This window comes from Apteryx rowi, unplaced genomic scaffold (assembly GCF_003343035.1).
Source record: "Apteryx rowi isolate R43461 unplaced genomic scaffold, aptRow1 scaffold_83, whole genome shotgun sequence".
Classification (NCBI taxonomy): domain Eukaryota; kingdom Metazoa; phylum Chordata; class Aves; order Apterygiformes; family Apterygidae; genus Apteryx; species Apteryx rowi.
This window is the reverse complement of record NW_020451127.1, coordinates 1793016-1812131: the sequence shown is the minus strand read 5'-3', so window position 1 is coordinate 1812131 and position 19116 is coordinate 1793016. Positions and strand designations below refer to the sequence as shown.

The 19116-nt window shown below is 41.9% G+C and overlaps 1 protein-coding gene across 16 annotated transcripts in view; it reads right to left on the bottom strand.

Annotated features, from left to right (window-relative positions):
- SNAP47 (synaptosome associated protein 47) overlaps positions 1–19116 on the bottom strand; it is a 30094-nt gene that overhangs the window by 10115 nt on the left and 863 nt on the right. For 9 of the 16 annotated variants that reach the window (XM_026089681.1, XM_026089684.1, XM_026089682.1 and 6 more), the window contains exons 1-5: positions 16240–16302; positions 15910–16006; positions 10253–10808; positions 5537–6021; positions 1446–1576 (exon numbers count right to left, since the gene is read on the bottom strand). In XM_026089681.1, the coding sequence (XP_025945466.1) occupies positions 1446–1576; positions 5537–6021; positions 10253–10808; positions 15910–15976 (1239 nt within the window). In that variant the 5' untranslated portion in view covers positions 15977–16006; positions 16240–16302. Of the gene's footprint in view, positions 1–1445; positions 1577–2417; positions 2492–5536; positions 6022–10252; positions 10811–11320; positions 11445–15807; positions 15814–15909; positions 16007–16239; positions 16719–17348; positions 17506–17622; positions 18516–19080; positions 19086–19116 lie in introns of those variants that run through there. The other 7 variants (XM_026089686.1, XM_026089694.1, XM_026089683.1 and 4 more) reach the window with 7 other exon arrangements.

Here is a 19116-nt window from a genome sequence, read left to right as displayed (position 1 = left end):
TTATTAATGACTGTAAGTATGATTACAGAAGCTTGATTTTCAGTAGACAGATGCTCAGCAATTACTGGAAAAAAAAAAAATCAGGCTTCTTCATGGCCCGTCAGTTTGGCATTCAGATCCTCCCCCCAACCCTGAAGTTCACCCCAGATCATTAACTGATTTAAAAAAAATCTTTGCCTTGGCATAGTATGAATAAATGCTAAAATTGTTTCTTTGGCTCTAGTGAATCCTCATAGTGAGGTTTTTGCTGTTTGTTTTTCATTAGTTTGTTTTTAAATACACTAGCATTTAACACTATTTTTGGTCCACTATCCAGCAGAGAGAACTTCAGAAGTTTGGATTTCTGCACAGGTTAAACCCTCACTTACCCAACTGCCTTGGGGTTACTTTTAATAAATATATTTTTATTGCAAGTTTTCATTTTTAGTCACTCTTAAGTCACTGCTATGAGCTTGTGACTCTCCAATGCACTCAGCTACAAGAAGTCGCTGTATTCTAATTCCCAACTATAAAATAAAAGAAGGGGGCTGCAAAACTGCAGTCTAGACTGAGAGGCAATAGGGTTAGCAAAGACTTCTCCTGATGCTATCGCTAAGCTAGAGATAGAATATTAAAGAGAAAATCAGATGTTAGAAAAAAAGATAGGAACATACTTCAAGAGTAATCTTCAATCTGTAACCACATTTTCTGATGTGGCTGCAATCATCACCAGTAAATCTATTTTAATTGCAAAACAAGTAAAAACCGCATTTCTTTGCTTTTCCAGTTAGCTCACCGTTTCGAATCAACCACATATTATGAATAGAGAAGGGTTTTTTTTTCCACTAAAAAGACTCTAAACATCAGCTACAAGAGAAATTCCTTAAAGACCTGTTTAGGGGAAACAATAACAGACTGGATTACTTTAAATAAATAACTTTTTCCTAGCATAGTCTCCAACCACTTCCCCTTCTCTATCTATTCATGTGCTAGATTTCACACTTAATTCCCAACTACAGGTTCTCTTTGTGTGTTTACAAAACACTTTGCTCAGGTTTGTGGATATGCCTGAAAATGAACTGCTACTCCTTAGTAAGAGGAGTAAGATAGGACAGAGAAAACACAGGAAAGCTTGAAGTGATCAGTCTAATCGTTCAACTTTTTAATCTTCAGAGGAAACAGCTTAACCCTGAGGGTCTTCCTTGGGTTATAACCCTTTTGTTTAATATATTTGGCCTGCTGATAATTCCCAGTTTGTCCAAAATAGTTAAAAACAAGCAGGAGGTTATCAATGTATTTTAATCACAGGCTTGACTGGTTTTTAAAATATGTCCATCTACACTTAGGGAATATTTTGTTAAGGACAGCAGACTGTTTCTGATGAATGAAGAATATGAGTGTTACTAAGGAAGAGGGAGTGAAACGACCAGTACATACAACCACAGACAGGGTTATCTCAACTCTACCTGTTTCAGCTCTTTTGTTTCCGACTCGGAGATCTTTTCTTGGCTCTGCAGCTGAACCTGCTCGTTGTCCATCCCTTCTCTGCCTCCCACCGGAGAGCCGGGCTGCATCACGCCTCCCAGGAGTCCTGTGGCTGCAAGAGAAATTCCCATGGTCAAAGACTGCCATCTCCTGTCCTAACAGAGAAGACTCGTGGTAATAGCAAACGGTGATCTGAGCTTTGCACAGCAGCAGTTTCGGAGGGGACAAGCACACTCAGAGAAGCTAGGCCCAACCTTGCCTTGGCCTTGTCCAACCTGTACTCTGCTTGAAAGGCTTCCAGTTGTATTTTGTACAAGACAAACTGGAGGATACCAGGCTGCCGAGAGATGACTCAGTATTAAAGGCAGCACCTGGAGAACAGGTTTATTTTGTGCTCTGGGCATTCATCTGAGCAGAGGAAAAAGCAGCAGCGATGCAGTCCAAGTTAGATAAATGAGGAATCTTCATCTGCTGCTTCTTCTCGCTTTAATCTTTTCAATTAAAGAATTCAAAGGTGGTGGATCAGGGACAGAGTCCAAGAGCCAAGTCAGCAAACCCCTGCAACAGAAGGGCAATCCTGACGCTAGCAGCCACCCCCAGCGAAGCAGCGGGGATGCAATTCCTGGTGTAACATGCCACCTGTCCTTTATTTAAAGCACCGGCTCTTGTTGCACTATCTGATACTACCCAGTAGGGTGGCAGGGATATTGCGGCAAGGAAAGGCCGTTACATCTGATGCCGATGGGTGCTAAACACCCGAGACGAACATCTCGGCTTCTAGAGGCGCTCCAACCATCTCCGAAGCGTTCTCCCACTTAAAAAGGCACCGAGAAGGAAGGAAGCTAATGCTCTCTCGCTGCCACCTGCGAGCGTACTGCCCGACCTCGCACAAAACAGGGACAGCAGCTGTTGGAGACGCCGGGACAGAAAGCAAGTCGGAGGCGAGAGCTCACCGCGAGTTTGAAGAGCTGGTGCCCAGCTGGCTGGCCGGCTGACGACATACGCTCGGCTGCTTTGGATAGCGTTACTGCGCCACGGAAAGGGAGACAAAAGCTAAAACAGAAGTACCAAACCCTAAATCCCTCTCAAGTAATTACTGCAAAAATCATAATCCCCGGAATTATTTGGTTATCAGTCCGAGAGTTACTGGACTCAAGATTTAAGACAGGCAAATCAGTCACCGTACTACTGTTACCCTGCTCAAATGCTTCTTGTATTCGGAGGGGCTAAGAACCAAGCACAAAAAAAACAACACCGCTTATGGCAAATTACTGTCATGATCTCCCATAAAGGACAAATTGGGGGAAAGAATGGCAGACTTTCCTATTGCAGCAAACGGCCAGACAAGATTTGTTGTGTTTTTATCAGCTGAATGTCCCCGTCTGCTAATTATTTCATTAAAAAACAAGAAATCTATCCATTTCCCTCCATTCATCTTACTGAAGACGAAAACAGGAGGGGGAGACAGCAAAGGCACACCAAAAGAAGGGATCAGGCATTTCTCTTCAGTTTTCTAATAAAAAGGAGGGACAACTGAATACAAAAGCAGAAATATTTAGAACCGATCGAAGAGCAAATTCTGTTTAGTTTTGTTACACCGAGTTGGACTGTTGCACTGGCACCGCGTGAGGACGAGAAACTACCCAGTTTCCGAGCAAAGTACTGGAAACTCAAAATAACGAGAACGCTTGGTTACAGTGGTCGGCAGTAAACAGTCAGGAGCTTTGAAAGGGATAAAAAGCTACGAATGCCGGTTCCCAGCTGCAGGATTAAGACAGCACTGCTTTCGGATTGTTATACCGCAAACACCCTGTGGGATTTCTTGCACCTTACTCAACCATTAGTGAACGTGTTGGTCGGGAAAAGCCCTGGTTTGACCCAGCACAGGAGAACTTCTGTTACAAAACAGACCTTGCTGCGCTCTGTCCTTAGCATGCAATGAAAAGTCCCATCCGATTTAGTCCAAAAGAATACAGTCAGAAAGGAAGTGCAAAGCAGTTTAAAATAGTTTCGGATAATCTAGTGTGTACAAAACACTTCAGACCTGCTTTTTTCTACATGAAATCAAGCCAAAGCTCTTAGGAAGGGCAGTTTGGTTGCATTCATTTACGCAAACGTGCAATATGCCCAACTTTAAAACAGTACTTGTAAAAACAGGCAGGATCCAGGCGACGCTACGGCAGTTAAAACGCTCCTTGCTCAGAAGTGCACAACGAAGAGCAGCGAACGCTATGAGCCAGTTCACCACGACAAACGTACCTCCACTGCGAGGACTTTTCTCCTATAAGTCTCTGAACCAACATTCACTATCAGAAAATACACACACAAATTTTGTGTGTGTTATGCATGCCTGTCTCTGTGTACAGACGGACTTTTTTCCCTTCTTTTAGAAAAAAATAAAATAAAAAAAAAATCACTATTTCCACCACGTGAGCAGCCATGGAAAAACCCCACAGGTTAAAATACAGTCCACGACTGCCATCTTGCGACCGAAGCCGGTGAGCGACAGACTCCGGGGAAGGAACAAACAAGGGTTTTGGTGGAGTTGGAGAAGTCATGATTTCCATAACCTCCAGTTCTCTTCACTGACATTTCCAAATTAAACAGTCCAAATGCAGGTGGCGGTAGGAGAGCAATATCCTTGACTCACTGACTCAGATGCAAACAGAGCAGAGCAGTGGGAAATTAAGCACAGTAGGGCTGTATAACCAATTACTTTATGTAACCAGCCTGAAGACCATCAGGAACTGAACACCAATTTGCTGGAATAACTCAGTGCTTAAGAAACCAACAGGTTGTTTTTCCTCTAAGTTGTTGTGCTGACATTTTAGTGCCAGATGCCCAAGACTTATTTCCTTAAAAATTAACAAGCTTTTCCAAGCTACGGCCCTTGATGACTCGTCAACAGGAGAACATTATCCTCCCTGCTGAAGTCCAGTTTTAGCTTGGTGCACAGAAATAGATTCATCTATTGTTTTACGATATCATTTTTCTCCTCATTTTTAATACACTGGCAATAAACTCATTCACGGATTTGTTCTTCTGTCACTGACCATTAAGAAAAAGAGAAGATCCAGTCATGTTTTTATAGAATTAAATTCTTAAAGACAAAGATTCACCAGCTCTCCAAGTGAATCCAGGCTTGGATTACAAAAAAAACTTGTACAGGACCTTAGAAAAAGCAATAGTAGTGAGGAATTTTATTATTGTTGTGAAAAGTTTCTATTCCTTTCGTGTTTTCTTAAAATGACTGAACTATGCATTCATCTAATCGGAGATCTAAAATCTCAGAAAACCAAACTGAGTTTGTTCTTTAATCCAAAAAAACACGAACTTCTCAAACAACTAAATTCCATCTTTTGGAAAGGAAAATTAGCATTATATTTATCCCACATACAATTTAAAAACTTGTTGAACTGGAAGTTTGTTTTAAACTTTCTGCAATTAACAGGAAAACAGGTTTAACAAAGAGATGCTTCCAGCTACAACCTGCCAAAAGTAAAATAGCAATAACACAGGACTTTGAAGCACGCAGTCAGAAGAGGAGAGTGGATTTACCCTTTCCACAGAGGGGCATAATACTGAATTGGTTACACTGGAAAAAAAAAGAAGGACATCGGAGTTGAAATGCAAACCAGCAGCTGAAAGAAACTCAGATTAAGCTAATCCTTCTCACGAACTGGTGCAGAGTTAGTGAAAACAGCAGCTGAGAGCACAACATTAAAGAGGGCCTGGCACGTTCCAACAGTCAGGCCCCTAGAGACACCTCAGATTCAGCATCTACACTCATAGATTTTGCTAAAGTATCCCTGAGAAAATAAATCCAACCATATTCAAACAGGACCACACACTTCTGTCACCTCTACCATCACACCCTTCCTCTTGCCAAGAGGGCCTAAAGTCAACTAGCAGTTATTCCTTGCATTTTAGCATCAACATAGTCTCACTGCTAGGACAGGGAGGAAAGGCCTTGTCCGGTAACCATCATTCAATATTCTGAGTTGGAAAAACACTTGGAAGCTTTTGGAGCTAGTGTTATTGCTTACTTGATGGATCACTGTCTGTCACATACCTGCTTGCCAAATGGAGGTGCCCAAATCTACCTGAGGAGACTTCCTGGCACCAACAAATCCCAGGGCATCTTCTAAAAACTGTATCTTCTTGCTAAACTGCATCTCCAGGATCGGGATTGCTTCTGGCATCTTCGCCGACAACAGCCGGTAAGAGGTGTCGGGCTTACCAATAAATCTCTGGCGAACGCTGATTTCATATGGCGTATGAACTCTGATATCATCTACATCTTTTGATTCAAACCGGTGAATGACCTGAGAATTGCAGTCACTGATTTCCAGGCCAGAAGCAAGGAGCGTGAGTTTTCCTGGCTTGACATTTGAGTCTGTTCTGTGGGTGATAATAACTGGAATTCTAATTATGATTCCTTCCTGGTTCTTTGAATCGGAAACTGTGGCAGTTTCCTTTGGCTTGGCTTCCAATGGCGCTTTCCAGAGCTTGCTGCTAAACGGCCACCAAGAAGGAGATTCGAGTTCAGTCAACAACCTAGAGGAGAAAAGAGAGTGTTAGAAGAATGAAAGCCAACTGGAGGATCAAGCTACCCCACCAATTCAAAGCAAATTACCGCAGATGCAAAGATTTCTTATTATTGAATCCAGCACTCTGTTATTTCACATCTCAGTCGCATTCACAACTTACCAGGATCCATCCATTTGAAGGAAAAAAAAGAAAAAAGAAAAAAAAAAAGCTTTCCTGCATCTGCTGTTACATTGGAAAGCGGACCCAGAACCTCATTGTTCTCATGTGAGAAATCCAGCTTCCAACTAGATTTATTCAGGCCAATGTACACCCATCTGTTGAGCTAACACTGCCTTTTAGCTCAATGTTTCCACGCTTGGCACTCAGCCCTTCCGCTTTTTTCTATTCCTCTCTGCCTCAGCCCCACAGGTTGTTGCCACCCTTTGCTTTGCCCCCGCTCCCAAATTCCCGTTGCTACTTATAACAACGCGGGTGCAAAGCTCAGGCTGAAATGCCCAACAGAGATCGCCCACTGCATTCTACCTCACCTTCAATATTGGCATAGCTCTCTACGGAGACAGGCCTCGTTGTTGGCAAACCAGCGCCTTAACTTAAAGATAACTGGATTCACTTTATGGAGGAATGAAGCAACTTCCCCAAGGAAGACCGTATTACCACCTTATAGCCAGAACTAACACTGGCCAAGCAGCCACCTCCCCTCTCACCCACAGCAGCTTCTGGTGCCCATCTCCAGCTGCAGACAGGTGTAGGAAGAGGCAATCAGCTCTCTGGGACACATCTGCTGCTCAAACAACCCTACCCAGGCACCTCTGGAAAACAGCAGCAAGCTGGCTGGAAGCGTCCTACAAACCAAATGGGCTTGCAGGCCACCAGCCTGATCAGAATGCTTTAAACCAAGATTTCTCAGCCTGTCCGTCAATCACTGGGCAGAACAGGAATGCCGTCCCTGGAGGCACAAATGGGTTCTTTCTCAGTTAACTGGTGGGAGGGAAGAGGTTCTGTTTAGACCAAACCAGAAGAACAGCTCCAAAGAAGGTCAACCCAAAGGAGAACTGTCTCTTCCTCACCATAGGTACCTTAAAGGCTATCTAGTGACTAGGCATGTTCCACTGACGTGCGAGTTGCAGAGGACACTCCAAATAAAGCCAGATAACACACAAAGATATGTTTAATGAAACGCTGTCATTTCGTAATGCTCCAAAAGACTATTAGTGACATAAATTTCAGAGATAAAAGCCTTATCAGACTGAAATACAAAGCATTACTGCTTTCTTGGTATTTTGGGGAGTAAGCTGGATTTAATTTGCTTTTAAGTTTCCTCTAGAAAGGTACTGCCCAATAAAACATGCACCATAGCAGTGCTATTCCCAAGATACTTTTTGTAATAATTTATTTTCCATGAGAGAATCAGAGCAGTTCTACAGAAGACTTTGCAATTTTAAAATCCTGTTTAATTTGGCCGCAAACGCAGTCTAATCTGAAAAAGGAAGCTCTAACTGAGCACACTTTGGCTACTAGCTATCAAAGTTCTGCACCAGCTTCAAAATAGACCTGCTTAAAGAAATTAATCTGCTAGGAAAAGCAGAAAAAGTCGTATTGTAAAAAAAGTCATATTCAGTAAACCACTGAATTCATGAATAACAGAGGGAGGCAGAATGAATTGTTCCAAGAGTCTACTCCCAACTACAGTATGAACATCAGATATTTATGTAGATAGCATGCGAGATGAGTAATGGGTCTGGAGCTCTCAGCTGCCCTCTGAAAACACTGTGACGTGCCTCAAAAAAAAAAAAAGTTAACAAAGCTCTACAATAACAGAATTTGAAATGACACAGTATCACAGATTTAGGTTCAACTGAAGTTCAACACAGAGAACAACTGGAAAAAAGAAAAAACCAAAGAAAACAAAACAAGGCCCTGTTAGCACACACCATCTTTCAAATTAAAAGCCATACTCTACTGTACCTACTGTAACTAAATAGACAAATCTGACCTGATCTCATTTCTACAGAGCACAAAGCATGTTTTCCGTCCTCCTCTTAGTGTACGATGGAGTTACAACAAGGTACTTTATGGCAATGACAACTTATGAAGAGTTATCAAATTCCTCATGCAAAACAGGTTTGCTGCATCGCATTTCCTATGGGAAAAGCATGTGCATTTGCTTACTTTTTATCGCTTTGTCCCTTTGCCCATCCTCTCCCCTCTTTCCCAAGGGACTGACATTCTGGTCATGCGACGTCGGATTTACAGGAAGATTTTTCTCTTAAGCAGACCTAACAAAGGGTCTGGCCAGCTTCTCTTGGCTTCCGCAGAGAAGTCAGCGCTAGTAATATTAACAAACTATACCATCACTCTTTAAAATGAAAATTTGCAAACAAAGTACCTTGCCCACTAATATGAGTATATTAAAAAGGAACCAGTGAATCTGGATTTATGCTTATTTTTGGTTTCTGAACATCTGCTAGCACGATGGACTCAGCTCTGCTTATCTGCACGCAGTTCCACTGAAGCCAGCTGCATGTACCCAGGCGTATGCAAGTGCAGAATCTGGTGCACAGCACATTTAACAGAATTAATAATCCAAAACAGCCCACACATACAGGCAAGATAAAGTTAATCCAAGTTTTAAATACAAAAGGTTGATAAAGGGGCCACCCTGATGCTTTTTAAAAAGGACACTATCAAAAAACTGGTGTTGCTCGCACAACCTTGAACTAATACAAATATAACTAAAATTTCCTTCTGCACGTGATCTGCTACACATGCAAAATGGTCCTGCATGATATTATTCATGTAGTCGTTTCTCACCAAGATTCCTAAAAAGGATCAGGATCCCCCCTATTTTCTACATTATTTAGGGAAGCAAAGAAAGATGTCATTGGTTTAAGAGAAGAAATTCGAAAAGATACAGCTTTACGGGGAAACACACACACAGACACAAACTATACTAGAAAATAAGTGTTAGAGCTCCCCAAAAAGCACAGCGCAAATCAAACGCCATTTGGCTTATGGCTTCTGGACTCTGTTTTAGTCTGTGAGCAAGCTGGCTAAACTCTAAGATACTGTAGATAAAACAGAATCTCAGCAAACATTTGGTCAATGTCTTCCTTTATTTTTCCATCTTTAAATCATAGCATCTAACTCTTCTGATTCAAGAAGACAAATAATACCTCCCAATGCATCTTAACCCAAACCAAAACTCTCTTCCAAAAACAATGAGCAGGTATTTATTTTCCTATTCATTGTTTATTGCTACAGAGCTTTAAAAGCTATTGCTGAAGCTTTCAGTTATCTTGGCTTTTCATTAAAGGGCATAGAGAATATTGCCAGAATCACTGTGAAATCAACACTTTCTTTAGACGTGATACCCATCTAAAAACAGATATTTCTTCCAAAAGAAACTACTTTGAACTTTATTGTGTTTCTTTATGCAGCTGTCTGAGGTTCCACAAAGAAGCTCAGAGCTACGTATCTTCAAACATTACAATACTACTCTTAACCTTACTGTCTATTTTGGACTGCTGTTGAATCCAACTTGCAGCACACAAAATAGCATAGAAATATTCACTTCAAATGTTAATCACTAAATAGCAAAGTCAAAGTGTTCTGACTGAGACACAAACCCTTTACTGTTCACACCGAGTTCTGCAGCAACTAAAGACATGCAACATCACAAATGTGCTCCATATCCATATCAGAACCAAAACAGCAGAACTGCGGTGTAAAGCCGGCTGTTCCATTACTGGCAAAATTAACCAATCCCAGCGTCCAGTATTTCTCCTGTGTGTATATTCTAGGACATCTAATAAGAACCAGAACTCCATAGCCTGTCTTTCAGTGGAGGTAACTATAGAGGAAAGAAATGCTTTTTCCTCTAACTAGCTGCCTATTTTCTCAAAACTTACAGGTATTTAATATTTTGGAGATCTCTACCACTCTGCCAATTGTGGCTGAAATCCACAAAGGGCTTCTAAAGTTATTTGAAGGACAGAGGACAGGCATAAAGACAAGCATAATTTCCTGAAGGAGAAAAAAAAACAGAACGGAGAACAGAAACAGAGAAACAAAATCTTATAACAAGAACTAGATCTACAGAAGACCATAATGTGCTTGAGCTTTCATTGAAAGTCAACAGAGTTTAGGTCTAAAGAACTTTGTAGATCTGACCATCAAGTTCTAGACATATGCAGTACAATCCCACAGCGACTGCTTAGCTCAGAGGATGCTACAGTACCTGTCTGCTACATCCATATCACCTTCGATTTTGTTCAGTCCTTTCATGATGTTATCAAACTGCTCGCCCTGGTAATGTAGCACTTTTGCCGTGTCCTCCAGCCGTCTCTGCGAACCTGCCAATAAGCCGGTCAGTTCCTTTCCTTTAGTTGACTGCAGAGCCCCAGCTTCTGCTCCTGCGCCTTGGTTTGACAGTAACTGCTCCCTCCAGAAATGCTCAAGGATGTTGAACACCACATTTCTGTTCGGTTGGAGAGAACTGAACCAGTGCTTGGTGTTCTTCTCTAAGATGGTGAGGGAGCTAAAGATTAAATTTGAAGATTCTTTCTTGATCTCACTGATACTAGAAAGATGGAAGTTGACCAAAAGTTCACCAGTTTTGTCAGCTGTAAATTTGATAGCAACAGGAGTCAGTGAGAGTCTGCCAGAGACCCATTGTTTGCTGGTGTCCAAGTAATAAGAACAAGGCCAGCTATGGATACGTATCTCTTCGTTCATCAGCTCGCCGTTCAGATCCTCTTCTGCAAGAACAACGCTCTCAAAGCCAGAGGGAGAAACTAGAATAAGAGATAGAAAAAATACGCAAGAAGTGATCCTTATCAACATATAAAAGCTGAAGTTATAAACACACATTAATCCAGTCCACAGCTGGCTTCCTGTATTCTCATTGTAGAGAATGTGCATACAAGACAGGTATGGAAATAGCTGCAGGTGGATTACGAAATTTGGGAACCATCCCTAGCCACGTGAATATTTACTTCAGAAAGACTTACCCTTTCAAAATAGGACTGCTAGTAATATTGCCCTCTCCATAACAGCACTGCCTCCCCTTGCAATCGTCTCATGTTTCAGCACATGATTTAAAAACACACATTTACAAATTACTGTTGGATTAACACTGGACATTTAATATCTGCTGTGCTCCGAGTGTTTTGGACAGGGGAGGCACTTTATAATTAGATGAAACTAAATGTTCATACGCATATGTTTATATATTTAGGTGGAGGGAAAACTACCAAAAACAGGATCATAACAAAGTTTTACTAATTTTCTTGAGTCTTTCACATACCACTTTTTACTGACGTTAACAGGTTTTCCATTTCCCATCTTCTCTCCCCACCCTTCAAAATTCTCTCTCCAACCTTATCATACTCGTCATCAGATGTAAACTTCCCACAGACCAACAGGTCCTGAAGAAAACACAGAAAGCGCCAAAACACAAGCTCTTCAGTACATCTCCACAAGAATCACAACACATAACCACTCCTTCCCCTTCCAGGCTGAGATATCAACACTCAGATATGCTACAAATACACCCCAGAATGTCTAGCCAACGTATTCAACAGTGTGAGTGAAACCAAAATCCCCCACTGACCAGAACTCACAATTATTGGAAAAAAAGAAATACCCAGTTTATAAATGGAGTAGTATTCTTCAGAAACCACAGCTATCTCAGGCCCTCACTCTTGGTCTCAGGAAAAACTTGCAAAAACCCCTAACTTACAAAACTCAAGTGGATACTAAAACTTCTGGTTTCAATGACCATATTGGTTTTACGGTGCAACAGAATCTTTTTACAGCCTCTTTGAAAAAAAGATACCACCCACAAAGCTCACATATTCTCCCACCCCTTTCCTCCAATTACGTCATTTGGTCTTACGGGTATTACCTCTCCCTACAAACTTTTGTACTTAGACATACAGGGCCATAACACTAGCACTGACACTATTTTTCTTCCCCAAAGCCTCAAGATGCTTCCTTTAAATAACACCTATGACATATGATCACCATCAAGGATGGTAATGAACAAGGGATGTTCAACGAGAGAAGCAGGATTTTAAACACTCCTCATTCTTTAAGCATCAAGAAACCAACTAGCTTTAGAGTGAAAAACAAATTACACAGCACTGATTGTTTATCACCAATGGTTTATGTTCTTCAAATGTGTTAGGGACCAGAAGAAAAAGGACATTAATCAATTCTCCACACTGCTGGGAATGGGCCAGGAAGTCAGGAGCTTAAATTGCAAGGAGAAAACAATAGGCTTAGACATTAGAGACACTTCACCCTTATTATTAGGACTAGGCCTTCAAACAAGTTGGATAGGGAAGTGGTGGAAACCCCAGCACTGAAGAACAGCAGGATTTCTTGTTGATATATAGTTGATATTGCCTTGGGGAGATATTATTAGCCCTTACGACTACCTTAGAAAGATCCCTTCCTGCCTTCGACCCACAACCACGGAGCAGTACCTCTCTRCAGACAATCCCTCCGACCAGGCAAGTGTCAGAGGGACGTTTTGATGCAACAGGCTGTTTGAATCATAGCCAGCTGCTCAACCACGTACAGGATTTCCAAGACAAGGGAAGCAAGTATAGCTCATGTTTCACAGAAGCTTTTCCTTCTTTCCCTAAGCTCATTCAGGCTGAGATTAAGAAGTCCTTGCCTCAAAGCACGTATGAGTACGTGCATGCATAGACAGGCTGAGGCCACTGGGCATCTTCAGGAAAGGTGTGTTTTGTCTGTACAACGTGTACATCTTGACATGGAAAGGAAACAGGAGAGACTGGAGGTAACTGCCTGAGRAGAAAACTCGGTTACTGAGATGCAGACATGCAGTGTTTGGGACAAATCTCCAGGAACTCGTTAGTTCTGCTGCTCATAGAGCAACTYCTTTCCAAAACAGAACAGTAAGAAGAACAGGTAACACAACATAGTGTTACAAAAAGACTGTGTGACATGGGTCCATCTCTAAAAAAAAAGAAACGTAATTGAACTGACAGGTGTGGAAAGCAGGCCCACCGAACGCAAGAAGTTTGGCAGGCAGAACAATGCAGTCAAAACTCCAAATMGGTAGTTTTTCTTCCGTGAAATATTTGATGTTGCTCAGTCACTATCAAAGGTGTTGAGAAATAGTTTGGGAAGAAGTGAAAATAATTTAGCTCTGCTACTGGGAAAAATCTGCTGGGCCCAAACGAAAGCCAAGATGAAAAAGATGCCACAGGGATACTGAAAGAGCTGCTGCAGGCACAGCAGTTGAACAAATACGACAGCACYGCAGTCAGCAGAAGAACAGGGAGAGGCTTAAAGGATACAATAGAACTGACACTGTCCAGCTCAGCGTGAAGAAACACAGCATTGAGGGCAACAGTGATTTCATTGCACCTCTCTGACAGCCCACGCTTTGCTGGGAGCCTGTGATGTCATTACCTGACACAACATTAATCCCATAAGACTTACTCAYTGCTACCTGGAATCTCAGCAAGAAAAGACGGAGATGTCACATGCCTCAGGCCTGGCTCGCTTACATCAAAACAATCTCAAATTTGGAACTGTAACTTCAATGAAACGTATCTAGGTCTGCATCTCTTCCCACACTCCCCAGGAGGCTTCTTGTACCCAAGGTTGTTTCCTGTAACATTTCCTTCATAATCCTAGAGTTTTCAGCATGAACATTAAAGACCAATTACATTCCACAACTTCCCTGGGAACAGCCATTAAGTAATGGTAATTCAATTACTCACGTATTATCTTCTCAAAGCCTTTGATGTATCACAGCATAATTTACAGATTAGTGCTATAACATTATCTCAAGGTGTTCTGCTACTTATAAGGCGTAACACGTGAAAAGTTAGATCTCCAGCACGAAACCCCAGTCCAATCGATACAGACAGTTTATACTGACACCAATTACACCTTTGACTTCAGCATGATCTGCGCCCCTTAATGAAACGTCTAGGAATCTTAAAGCACAGCCAAAAAAGCTAACAGTGCTTTTTCAAGCAGCAGTGGTGCGAACAGCCTAAAGCACACTCTGAAGATCTCCTAGTGCTGACTGCTACATCGTTAATGAACACTGAAATTCACACATTCGCATGCATCACTTAAATAGAGCTCCCTAACACYGGGTCCAGTTCCAATGACTTATTTTAATCATACATATTTAAAATTTCATYAATACTGAAATAAGGACTATTCATGCTATGTCATATTCTGGAAAGAGAGACTTCTCACCATACAATGGGCCACCAGAGAGGGAGGAAAACCCAGAGAAATCCAATTTAAGAGTAGCTATAGTCAACAAAACAATGACAAGACAAGTTCTAGCAAATATAATTTCTAACAGCTTTATCAATTATCTGCTGCTYAGTTTGGAGAAAGAGGTAAAACCGTGTGCCTCAATTCCTTCATCTAAAAAAGAAAGGTAATTTCCTCTAATGCAGTGAGGTTAGATCAGAGAGTTTGGATGAAAGGAAAAGATGTGATTTTTTTTCCTAGTCTGGGTTTTGTGAGTAGCCAATGATTGTAACATCTGTTTAAAGGTTATTTTCTTTCTGTTACATAGAAGAAGAAAAAACTGTTCACAGAAAAACAGAAAAAAATACTTTTTAACAGTCAGTCAAATGTGACTGTAAAGGAAGAAATATTAGCAGTGGGATTCCAGAACCACAATAAGCAGAACAGGGGCTTTTGCAAGACACTTTAAGCAGAAAAAGCATCTAACATGGATACACAGTTATGTGCTTATAATGGTATACCTTCCGTCACTATCACCGACAACTACATCAGTTTAAGCAGCAACATAAATCAGATTAGTATTAAAATCAAGACCAGTAACAGTTAAAAATAAATCATAACATTAAAGCTTTATTAACCAGGAGTTACAAATTACAATTTTAGATTAGGTTTGACTGCTTAAAGCTGGGTAGATTTCAGGTCAATTGTGATCCTTTCAGTTCTGTAAAATATTTTCATAAACCAGAGCTGTTATTCCCCCTCACCAATATTATATATTCAAACGTTTGAGATTGACAGCCATTCAGCAAGTATGTTTTTAAAACAGCATATACACTGATGCACCACACTCAGCTTCTCCCTCAGAAATATTACTAACGATGATATGATAGCAATCAGACACTAAGCCAAAGCAAATATCATCTGTTGTACCCTCAAGCTCCTCATATCCTAAATATATTGTAAAGGCAAAAGAATTTTACTGAAAGAGCCCCCCATCTCACCCATAAAAAAAAATCAGCAGTCTCCTATCTAAACGGTGTATCAGATTCAGCAAAGCAGTAGTGACACAACTAGATCCCAGCCCATATAAAGCAGCTAACATCCCTTTTTTGCTTGTCCCGTGCAACTTCAGTACTTGCACCGGTTTCCGAAAGTCTCATAAATGTCAGTACCTTGCTCACAACAAGCTATAGCCCCAAGGATTTATAAATAATGATGAAACAGAGACACCAAAAGATTATATGTCTTGCACAAGACCACAAGGGAAAGCTGGAACCAAATGCAGGTTTTCCAATACTCACTGCTGGGAGAGGCACAGTGGAACATAATGCCATCTGAAAAACAACTCCTGACCCTACTAACAGCAATATCAACCTCCAACAAGGCACAGCTGTACTAGGGAGGGAAGGAGAAATTTTAAACAAACAAGTGACTTAACTTTTGTTAAATCTCAGCCTGGAGCCTGTTTTCAAATGCTCATAGTTCCACAAACTCTCTAAGACACGAGTAGCTCCCCATCAAGATCACGTTTTCTTTCAAGCCTCCTCTCTACCATTAAGGCTTAAAAAATATTAACGCCTGGTGCTGTCTCACAACTGAGCCATACAAACATCTTCCTAAACCATATCGCAATTTGCTTACCTCTATCCATAGACACCACATTCTCAGGCAGCCTTTCAGAGGCCGTGATCTTTACAGAACTGTCCATCTGCAGTGAGAATCTTTTGTATTTCTTCCTCTTCAAAGTGGGAAAGAGAGGGTAAAAAATTGCAGCTAAAGTAAAAATCCCACTATGTCCATTACCAAAAAGAAAAAAATATATATATATATATATATATATAAAGAATAGAGAAGGTATGTTTAATCCTGGACACAAGAACAAGTCCTCTCACTCCAGCAGACTAAAGGAAGCAGTCACTCGACCTGGGTATATAGGTGTGCATGCCCTGGGTCATATGACTTTTGACTCACCTGAGAGCTCAAAGGCCTGATAGCTTCTTTCTGTGCCCGAGGCCAAAATTTCCAAGCAAAGATCTATTTCATAATTAAATCAATTCATTGTTCCAGCACGTATTTTCCAATATAATGATGCTTTAATTGCTATCGCATCTGCACAACTCGTCTACTGGCACCGCTTTGCCTTTTACAAGAGAGAACCCTTGGTTCTGCTTCTCTCGTACTAGCTAGCACAGAACCTACACCAAGAACGCCTCATTATACTTGACCCCTGCAAAGAAAGGCAAAGTTAGCAGTAACGCCAACTTCATCCCCGACATAAACAGTAAATTCATTGCTAAACACCAAATAGCTCAGGGACTGTCCTTCAAAAATCAAAGGAATATTTTTTCCCTTCTATTTTCTAAACTTTGACAATCATATTTCAGCAACCCTGAACTACAGACTTTCTGCCACTTACACTGTTGTATTAGGATAAGAAACTATTACCTGAAATTCAGGATCTCTCCCTCACCCCCCTCCCCAATAATATTGTTTGGACCCCATCACTTGTAGTTCAGCATTATATCAGTCCCCATTCTATTCCTCCTAAAACATGGCTGGGAATGCCTTGCATGACAAGACATGAAGTATTCATGGTTTTGTAAAACACTGACAAAGCCTCACCTGGAATAACACATACCATTCCAGTACCTGCACATAGGAAAAAAAACCAGAGCTCAACAAATGGATGTAAATAAGGGCTGCCGGGACAATCCAGAAATGGAGAGCATAGCTAAAAGGAACACAGCTTCGTTAGCTTAGCAAAACAAAAGGTCAAAGGTGGAGAGGAAGAGGACTGCTAGCTGAAAAAGACAATATCGAAAGGAAAGGAGGAAATAAAAGTAAAGGAAACTAAGCAATGCAATCTAAAGGACTAGGCAGGCAGGAAAAAAAAAAAAAAGGGCCTTAAATTACTTATAATCACAGTCAGGAATAGGTTTATAAACTTCAGAGGACTACAATCCTTAAACAGTTTTCCCAGGTGTGCGGTAGAAAAGGATGGAAGACCTAAATAATTTCATCATGAATTCATTCAAATTTGCTGAAGAAATACATTTTTGCCTGCATGTTTGTCTACAGACCTGCTGGCATAGACATTCTCTCCCAATCTGGGCTACCGAACATGGATACCTCGTCCACATCCCGCTGTAATCCGCGAATCACCTCTTTTTTTGAGCAAAACCAATTTGTCTTTTTGACACAGCAGCGCCCCAGACTGAATGCAGTACATAGCAAGAACTAGGATTAGAAGCAAAAAAGATGTGAATTATATTTCCGGCTGTGTCACCACATTATATAAATTCTTTAGCTAATACATAACTCCGTGGCTGCTTCTATAAAAAGGAGATGACTCACCTTCTCTTGCAAAGTGCTTTGAGATCACTTAATGAAACTAAGTATTACTAAGCGCCCCAGGTGCGAGAAGATGCTTCTGCATACACTGCTGGAGTGCACCGYCAACTCGCATGCGGAAAATGGTCCCTTTGCAATGCGTCTACCTCAGAGCTTCCAGAACTCGGTCACAGATTCATCTGTCCTCGTTAAGTATCTGCATAACAACCCACATTTGCTTTCTGCACACGTTTCTGATGTGTTGGTGTTTATTTTTTCTTCTCCTTCATGCCTAAAGTTTCCTTAGGGTCAGTAGCTTTGACTGTTTATTCTGAAATGCTACCGTCTGGCAAAAAAATGAGCTTAACACCCCCGTGAGCCCAACAACCCCCAAAATAAAAACGTTTACAAAGCCTGACAAATGACTTCCCCTTCCTTTTTGCCAAAGGTCTAACACGACGCCCCACCAGGCTTCTAACGTCGTGATTCTCCAAGAGACTCTACAAGACACAAAAGTATTCAGAGGCGACGCTCCAAGACAAGGAGCAAGAAAGGATTCACAGTATTTCTTTATGGCACGCGGAGAGATTCAGTTCCCCCAATATCAAAAGACCAACAGATCTACACCAAAAAACAAAACAAAACAAGRAAATCTTTAACCTATTGGCATACAGTCTCCCAGTTTCAGGGAATGGCTCCAGAGTGAGGGATTTCTCTCACCTGCCCCTCCCAAGCATGGATTAAAAGTACCCCAGACAGAGCAACGCAAAGCAGCAGGACGTCAACAACTAAGTTTTGGGGTTTGTTTGTTCTTTTTAAACAGGACTGTCTCAAATCCCACTCCTTAACCCACACCAGCTCCCACAGCATCCAAGTTAAACCTCATCAACCTTATGATATAATCTAACTGCTCCAACCCAAAACTCAGACACRTCTACACTCCCCAAATTTTGTTCCCCTCTCCTCCCACGGTGTCCCACCCCACCCCTGGCCCCCATTTCTTCCCCTCTCCCAGCTCTAGGGCAACCCCCCCCATCCCTTATCCTAGGCCAGACCCCCATTCTCCATCTCCACGCCACCCTTTCCTCTCTCCTACTCCTAAATCGGATACTCCAGCCCCCTTCCCCGTAGCTCCCCCACTCCCCATTCCTTCCCCTAGGCCGACCGCCCACCTCTCAATCTTCAGCCCTTCCCCAGAATTAGGTCAAACATCCCCTCCCACATCCCTACCCAGACACCTCCCAGTCTCCAGCCCTCTCTCAAGCCTAGGCCAGGCCCCTCCCAGTCTCCACCCCTCCCCTGAAGCCTAGCCAAGACTCTCCCTGTTTTCACCCCTTCCCCAAACCTAGGCCAGACCCTCCCCCCACCATCTCCATCTCTCCCAAGCCTACTCCAGACACTGCTAATATCCAGTCTTCTCCTGAATGTAGGCCAGACCCCTCCCAGTCTCCAAATCTCCCCCAACCCTATCTCACACCTCTACCTCCACTTCTCCCCCAAGCCTAGGTCAGACACCCC